The 8,661-nt window shown below is 36.5% G+C and overlaps 1 protein-coding gene across 1 annotated transcript in view; it reads right to left on the bottom strand.

Moving 5' to 3' along the window:
- LOC107729872 (succinate dehydrogenase [ubiquinone] flavoprotein subunit, mitochondrial-like) overlaps positions 1–5,966 on the bottom strand; it is a 10,249-nt gene extending 4,283 nt beyond the window's left edge. The window contains 13 exon segments of the mRNA XM_016540595.1: positions 331–442; positions 632–750; positions 917–1,088; positions 1,706–1,901; positions 2,093–2,261; positions 2,480–2,604; positions 3,467–3,615; positions 3,767–3,931; positions 4,092–4,235; positions 4,538–4,597; positions 4,599–4,700; positions 4,874–4,957; positions 5,889–5,966. Of these exon segments, the coding sequence (XP_016396081.1) occupies positions 331–442; positions 632–750; positions 917–1,088; positions 1,706–1,901; positions 2,093–2,261; positions 2,480–2,604; positions 3,467–3,615; positions 3,767–3,931; positions 4,092–4,235; positions 4,538–4,597; positions 4,599–4,700; positions 4,874–4,957; positions 5,889–5,948 (1,657 nt within the window). The 5' untranslated portion in view covers positions 5,949–5,966.
- Between the last annotated feature and the right edge of the window lie 2,695 nt (positions 5,967–8,661).

Here is an 8,661-nt window from a genome sequence, read left to right as displayed (position 1 = left end):
TACAATTTTAAAAATATTATTACAATTTAAAATAACTATTTTCTATTTGAATGCATTTATGTAATTTATTTCTGTGATGAAAAGCTGAATTTTCAGCATCATTACGCCAGTCTTTAGTGTCACATGATCCTTCAGACATCATTCTAATATGCTGATTTTTCTGCTCATAAAACATTTCTGATTATTATCAATGCTGACAGTTGTGCTGCTTCATATTTTTGTGGAAATCATGATTTGATGGGATTCTTTGATGAATAGAAAGATCAGAATTACACAAAATCCCGTCTGTCACTTTTAATCAACGCTGAATGAAAATTTGAATTGTGTGACCTCTGTCAAATGTCTTGATGTCATCCATAGACTTGTAGACGGAGTCCATCTTTTCACAACCCTCCTTCAGCACGTCTCCGGTGCGGAACACAGCAGCGTGATTCTGCATGGTCTGAGGTCCAAAAGAAAAACAAAACAGATTATTTTGAAATTAGTATTTTATTATAACCACTTGAGATCATCCTAAATCATAAGATGAGGCTACCATATGCTTCGATTCAATTCCTAGCAGCATCCTGTTGATCAGTCAATAAGTTTAGGATTCTTTTAAGAAATAAAGAGCTGCAGTGAGGTGACGGACCTTCTGCATATTCAGTCTGATCTCTGAGGTTCTGGTACTGCCGTTAGCAAAGCGGATCTTGTCCAGATTGCCGACAGATGCTTCTCCTGCATTGGGTTTCAGAGGGGAAAGCTTCTCTCCTATAAGAAAGAAAGAAAGATAAATAAATCACAACTGAACGTAAAAAAACTTTGCTAAATATGTAAATAATTACTAAATTACTACTTTTCAGGATTGTGTCTTGTGTCTAAAAAAAAAGGCAATTATCAGGCATTCCTTCACCATTTCAGGGTGTATTGAAGCTACCTGGAGTGTTTGTCTCAGCAATGGTCAGGGCACAAGCGCGTCCAAACACAACCAGATCCAGCAGTGAGTTGGCGCCCAGACGATTTGCACCGTGCACCGATGCACAGCCGGCCTCACCGCAGGCGTACAAGCCTGGCACCACCATATCCTCTCCATTCTCATGGGTGATGGCCTAAAAAAAAAAAAAAAAAAAAAGAATGGAAAAAAGTAAATAATTTACATAGTTTCATTCCATTAACCCTTATGGATTTATTAGATTTTTTTTGTTGTATTTTTACTTTGTCACTTTTAAATGTAATGTTTTTTTGCAATTTAATCAATCCTGAATAAAAATATAATTTCTTTAAAAAAAAATAAACTTCTTGATCCCAATTTTTTGGAATGGTAGTGTAAACCTATTACAACTACAGTTCTAATATAAAACTGTGTACACAAATAAATGGTGCTATGACAAACAGTGCAGGACAAATAACACTTCATATTGTATTACTTACAGGGGTCATATGATGCGATTTCAATTTTTCCTTTCTCTTTGGAGTGTTACAAGCTCTTGGTGCATAAAGAAGATCTGTAAAGTTGCAAAGACTAAAGTCTCAAATCCAAAGAACTCACAGACTGTAAGTACGTTTTTTATATTAAAGAATTCGCCACTGACGATTCAAACGCGAGTTTTGAGCAGTGTAGAGTAGCGTTTGTTGTTTGTAATTTCTCCGATCACAAATGCAGACATGGTTTTATATTTACACGGCATGATGCAACGCAACGCATAAAAAGACAGCATCACAATACCTGTCCCTTGTAGTTGGTGGGGATGCCGCCCATGTTGTAGTGGACGGTGGGTAATACTGGGATGGGCTCTTTCGTGACGTCCACTCCAGCAAAGATCATGGCGGTCTCAGAGATGCCGGGCAGGCGAGTAGCAAGCTGCTGGGGCGGAAGATGATGGAGCTGCAGGTAGACGTGATCTTTATCTGGCCCAACACCTCTGGGGGGAACAGGGTGGAAACTCTTTTTTGAAACTTATCACCAGTTCATTTATTAATCAGTCACACACTGTCTGTGAAAGTGAAGTTAACAACAATCTTGCAATACCTTAAATAGTACATTAAAATGGAGTGTGTGTTTTGGGCACAAAATCACATACTGATATTACAGTAAAAATGAAGTATATTATACCTTCCTTCCCTGATCTCAATGGTCATGGACCGTGAGACCACGTCCCTAGAGGCCAAATCTTTGGCATTGGGTGCGTAACGTTCCATGAACCTCTCGCCTTCACTGTTGATCAAGATTCCTCCCTCTCCACGGCAACCCTCTGTGATCAGGCATCCGGCTCCATAGATTCCTAAGGGAAATTACGTCAGAGGTCACGTCATTTAAAACCAACCATAGGGTGGCTGAGGACATCAGTGGAAGAGCTGTAAACGCATGTAAACACGGCAAAGAAATAGTATAACCACAGCTGTAATATATAACAGTCAGATATTGCCAAAGCCAAAGAGATGTTATAGAGTCAAGGTACTCTAAAGGACTTGTCCAGGCTTATGAAAGAAAGCAGCTCACCTGTGGGGTGGAACTGCACAAATTCGAGATCCTGGCAGGGCAGTCCAGCACGGGTCACCATGGCATTACCGTCTCCTGTGCTGGTGTGGGCTGATGTACAGCTGAAGAATGTGCGGCCATAACCTCTGCAGAGAAAACACAATAAATATCTTTATTTGTATGTTGTAATAACACACACTGTAATAATACTATGTACATCCTCATTGTAAAACCAATCTTTACAAAAAAATAAATACATTCTACTTACAAATATTTATTTTTTTTAATAAAAGTGACAGCTTTTGCCATTAAAAACAAAACAATTATAACAAAGTAAACAAATTCAAACAATCAAACAAACTTATAAAGATGTAATTAAAAACTAGTGTTAGAAAAAAGCTGTTTTTATCCTTTTGTTTTAAAGAATCCTTCTGAATACTAGTGTTATTGTTAACTAAATCAAAACTAAAAATATTCAGTTTATAATCATAATGAAATAAAGCTGAAATATAAATATTAGATGAATAACTTAAATTAGAAAAAAATAGAAACTCTTTGAATTAAAATGTGAAGTGCTAAAATTACAATCATATTTACTGAAATAAAATAAATTAAAATAAATTAATATATAATTTAAAAAAAAAACTATTAAAAGCACATAACAAAATTACTAAAACTAAAATAAAAACTGAAAACCTAAAAATAAAAGCTAATTTAAAATATTAATAAACTGTTCCAAACCGGCATGAATTTCTTTCTTCTGGTGAACACTAAATATAGAAAGATATTTTGAAGAATGTGGGTAACCAAATAGTTGCTGGTCCCTTACTATGGAAATCAGTGGGTACCAGCAATTGTTTGGTTACCCACATTCTTCAAAATATTTTAGTTTGTGTTCAGCAGAAGACAGAAACTCATACAGGTTTGGAACAACTTGAAATAGAGTAAATGATGACAAAATTCATTTTAATATCCCTTTAAGACATAAAACCTGATGATTTCCCTTACCCAGTGGCAATGACTGTGTTCTTGGATCTGAATCGGTGGATGGATCCGTCCTCCATGCACAGTGCGATGACTCCCTTACACTCGCCATCCTCCATCAGCAGATCCAGGGCAAAATACTCCACAAAGTAACTAGTGTCATACCTTAGAGACTAGACACCAACAGATACATTTCAGACAGGGCTCAACAGGTGCTCCCGTTCAAGCTGAATTGTTTTGTAACTTCTACTAGGATTTTATATCTTGATTTCTTGAAGTTTTAAGCAACATCAGTCCAGATCACATCCACAGACTCTCACTCACCTGTCCATAGAGTGTGTGAAGAAGAGAGTGACCCGTCCTGTCTGCCACACAGCAGCATCTGTGAGCCTGACCTCCTTTACCGAACTTCAGACTCTGGCCTCCGAAGGCACGCTGATAGATCCTCCCTTCCTCGGTACGGCTGAACGGCATACCGAAGTTCTCCAGCTGAAAAGACACAACAACCTCTCACGAGATGGAAATCACAATCTAAATCAATTCTATTGAAGCTAAGCAAAGCTTGAGTTAGAGACAAGGAAACAGAATCTTCTTATCCAATCTCCTGACAGTAAAGGTGACAGCGGCAGGCTCTGTAAGCGTCTCTCACCTCCACCACTGCAGCAGGTGCCTGCTCTGTCATGTAGTGAATGGCATCCTGGTCTCCCAGCCAATCAGATCCCTTCACTGTGTCATAAAAGTGCCAACGCCAGTCGTCCTCCTCCATGTTGCCTAATGCAGCATTAATTCCACCCTATTTTATAAAGGAAAAGAAACAAGAAAGTTGTCATTTTTGTTGTAATTGATTTAATAAGGTTAACACTTCAGGAAAGACAAGTGTGAACTGATTCCAATTCACTCTTTTCCTGAGCAAATCACATGAATCTGATGCATCAGTGTCTTAATATTTATTGTCCTGGCTTTAGGAATTACCTGCAATAAATATCAACCTATAAAACCTAGCATAAATCCAGATGGCAGACAGGTTGTGCTGCTGAAGTATATGAGAGGGCATAAGAGGGCAGATTGTTTTGTTACTAGAGGAAATCTCCAAACCTGTGCGGCCACCGTGTGTGAGCGGGTGGGGAAAAGTTTGGTGACACAGGCTGTGTTAAAAACCGGCCTCCGACAGACCGAACGCAGCACGCAGCCCTGCGCCACCGGCTCCCACCACGACAGCGTCAAACTCATGGTCTACTACTGGATACTGAGTGGAGATCTGAGGAGACAAATACCAACAACACAATGATCACACAAGGCCACTAGCCTATCTAATGTTGTTTCACTAAAGTGACAATCACCTTATTAGCCTGCTATGGTGGTGCATATATGCATATAACTGTCAAAATGAAAGCTAATGAAACCAAACAAGGAAGTATTATAAATACTTACACCATCTGAGACTTTTGCATCTCCCTTTTTTCCATAGATTGAGAAATGCAACTTGCGGTTGCTCGCCTGGCACACCGCTGGCAGCTGGATGAAGCAACAAAAAGTGTTTTTATTAGTCAAAAACATAAGCAAAGTCACATCTGTGATGTTTATCTATGTTTGTACATTTCAATGCTTAACCTTCATTTGAGTATTTATTCAGTCCAATTCAATCCAAATTTAATTGTACAGACAAACAAAGTTTCAAAGCAGCTTTACAGAAAAGTAATGTTTCAACCATTTAAAATGCATGTAATTTATTTATGTTTATTTTCATCTTCACCATCCTTCTGCTTGATTTTTTCTTCATTTATTTATTTTTTATATTCTGTATGTTAAAATAAATATAAAATAAAAAATACATCTGCAATAAGATAAAAAGTCTTGCAGTCTTTTAGTAAATGACAAATTCCATTTAAAAAAAAAACACTGCAACACAACATAGTATTCACGCATTATTCAAATGTATTTTGGTCTTTTCTGGTGACATAACAGTGAGACATCTGCTTTTAAGTTAGTTTCATTGTAATAGATAGATAAAATATAGGTTGGAGACTGTTTGAGGATACATGCGAGCCGCAATCGAATAAAAATCATGCAACCAGACACTTAAAAAGTGATAATATCTAACATAATGACATGAGCATTCAACACTACATGGCTAATGTTGCCTGCTTGACCTTCAATGGATTCCTGTTAACAAACTATCTAATCTTTACTTCTATGAAATATCACAATGCATTAGGTGAAAAACCCTCAAGCCTCACTGCTAAAAGACAAGCTCCACTCATATAACAGAGGTACTAATACTACGTAACAGTGTTACTTAACCCAGCAGATGATGGTTACAAAACCAACACATAACAGACTACAATAGAGCATAGCGACATCTGAGTATAAAGCATTCAAACTTTCGGCCTGCACTGGACACATGCCATTACAAAACAAAGCATGCAAAGTATAAGAGAGGACTTACAGCTTTAGATGATACAATATTTCTCCCGAGGACACGGAAGGCAGCGCAGACCGCAGCCATGTTGCTCGATTCTGACTGAAATACATGGGAAGTCCGACTCATTTCCACCAATCGGTTCTTTTGAACAGTTAAATGATTCAGTGATTCTTTTCCCTGGCTTCACGGCGCGGCGTATTGACTCGATTAGGCTTTAGTGTAAAGTTGTTTATTTTAATTGCATATGTAGGTCAGTTTGTTGTAGCAGTAATTTAGATCATAAAAATATAAAGTCAATTACAGTGTTGGGGAGTAACTAGTTACATGTAACTAAATTACTTAATTTAATTACAAAATAAATGTAACTGTAATCAGTTATAGTTACTGAGAAAATGTGAGAAAAGTAAATTACTTACTTATGTAAATGTTAATGATTACAAAGGGGGTTACATCTGATTTTTTTTTTTTTCACACACATACAGATTTAATTGATTTTTTCCCAAAATTGCATTGACTGCTCTAAAATGTGAGACACCAACATTTCAGGAGTTTAGTACACATGCTTATTCGATAACGGTTTTGTTTCCTATTTGGGTTTATGTATATGCTACGGAAGTTCTAAGCGGCCATGCATTATTATTATTTTTCCTTGTTGTTTTCTCGTTATAACGACTTAATTTTCTCGTGATCTCGACATAAGGAGAGTTGTTTTCTCGTTATAACGACTTAATTTTCTCGTGATCTATTCACTAAAAAGAACCGGCTCTTAGGCTCAGAAGAGTCATTCGTTCTGGAATCGGACTATACTGGTCGCACTGTATGACTTTAATTCAGTAAAAAGAACCAGCTCATGAGAATCATTCGTTAGGGAATTGCTACACTGGCCGCGTAGAGTGTTCTAATAGTGTTCACAGGTTTTAAAGAGTTTCAGATAGCTTACGACAGCTTTCATTCTGATAGATGAACAAGGATGAAAGAAACATCCATAAAAAAGTAACCATCATCATCTTTTCGTCCATCATATGCCGATACAAACACAAGGGCGCGTGAAAGCTCCTTGCTTGAAAATGATTTAACAAAACTGAGTCAGCAACACATGTTTACTAGTTATCCAAATGAGAGCACAGCATAGAGTAAATCTAACCTACAGCTTTTCAACTAAACGTTTTGCATTTTACAATAAAATTACTGATAATTTTTCAAGTGAGCATGTCTCCAGGTGCTCTAAAATGAAGGTTTTTGATTTGATTGACTCTCTGGATTGCTCGCATTATAAGGACATTGTATGAGTAACGGACAAGTAAGTCCAGTGTTATTTGAATATTAATGTTATATTGCAAGTATATTTGTTGCAGATACTGTTTCTAAGTTTATTTATTTATATTAATGCGACCCATTTACCGCACGTGAATTACACGCTGTATATATGCCGTCAATCCTTTGAAGTTAAATATAGCGATCGATCACTTTGACTTGTATAAGTAGAAGATACTTTATGTTGTTTATTATTTATATCTATTATGTAACACTTAAGTGATTCATCTGCTAATTATTATTTTTATTTTATTGTTCTAGAAAACCTTGCACATGTCCATCTATGTTGATGCCAGCAATCATTAAAAGGCTATCATTGAGACATGACTCTGAGTTCTCTGACAAGAATACTGTAGCGGTCAGTGCACATCTATCCCACTATAAATCCTAAATCAGAACACCAAATGTTGAATTAATTTAGTTAATAGAAGTTAATTGATATAGAAAATCTATTTATGACATTATATTTGAAAGCATCCTCACTTTACAGCATTTTTACACGATGAGATCAGATCAGATCTCTGTGTGGAGCACTGGCTGTTGTCAGACTCCTTGTGCCAACAAAAATCTTACTGGATTATTACAATTAATGGCAAAATGAATGTTTGGAAATGTAAACTGATATTTCCTACTGACATACAGCAAAAGATAGAAATAACTGACTTAAAACTTTTTTAGCTGGTGAAAATACTAATGTTCTAATAATTCTGGCCACCACTGTATGTCAAGAACTCTTCCCAGAGAGACAACCCTTCCTCTCTAACACCATTTACTCGATTAAGCATGGATTCATAAGATGCAATTTCTACCATTGCACTGGCACTCTTACAGTTCTGGGGTCTCATTTCTAAAACTCTCCGTAGATTTCATCCTAAAAGTGTACGTATGCACAAAAGCTAGATTTTTTAGACCCCAGAACCTGCGCAAAAATCCCTTTATAAATCCCAGTCAGGGGAAGATTGTGCGTACGTGCATCTCCACCCCGACTCCTCCCCGAAATCACCATATATGGAGCTTACAACGCCTAATTTTACTATGCATAACCTCATCTGCATATCATTTCCATGCATATTCCCATCCACATGACACCATATTTAACACCATTAAAGGTACAAGACATTAAGGAAATATGAGATACGCACTATAAATGCCATTTGTGCCATACACAATTTTTATTGCTAAAAATCATCCAGTGTCCTTGTTAGGTTTTAGCATAAATATATCAAAATCCATAAAAACAAAACGGTTTAAAATAGTTCTCAGATAAATATTTTAGAGTTATATTTCAATATTTCAACTTTTATTTTAGTTGATCTCATTATTTTCCACTGGCCGAATAGTATTTCAATTGTTTTAAACAATTCGAATCTAATTTAATTTATGCAGTTTTGCTGATAAGGTGAACATCTTTAAGCTATTTTTTATATAATTATATAAAAAATTATTGTGCACCTATAGCACTCCTCGCTGTCATTAAAACAGC

The sequence above is a fragment of the Sinocyclocheilus rhinocerous genome, unplaced genomic scaffold, assembly GCF_001515625.1.
Source record: "Sinocyclocheilus rhinocerous isolate Xijiao unplaced genomic scaffold, SAMN03320098_v1.1 scaffold6421, whole genome shotgun sequence".
NCBI lineage: Eukaryota > Metazoa > Chordata > Actinopteri > Cypriniformes > Cyprinidae > Sinocyclocheilus > Sinocyclocheilus rhinocerous.
The sequence above is the reverse complement of the archived record's forward strand: the minus strand, read 5'-3'. Positions and strand labels throughout refer to the sequence as shown.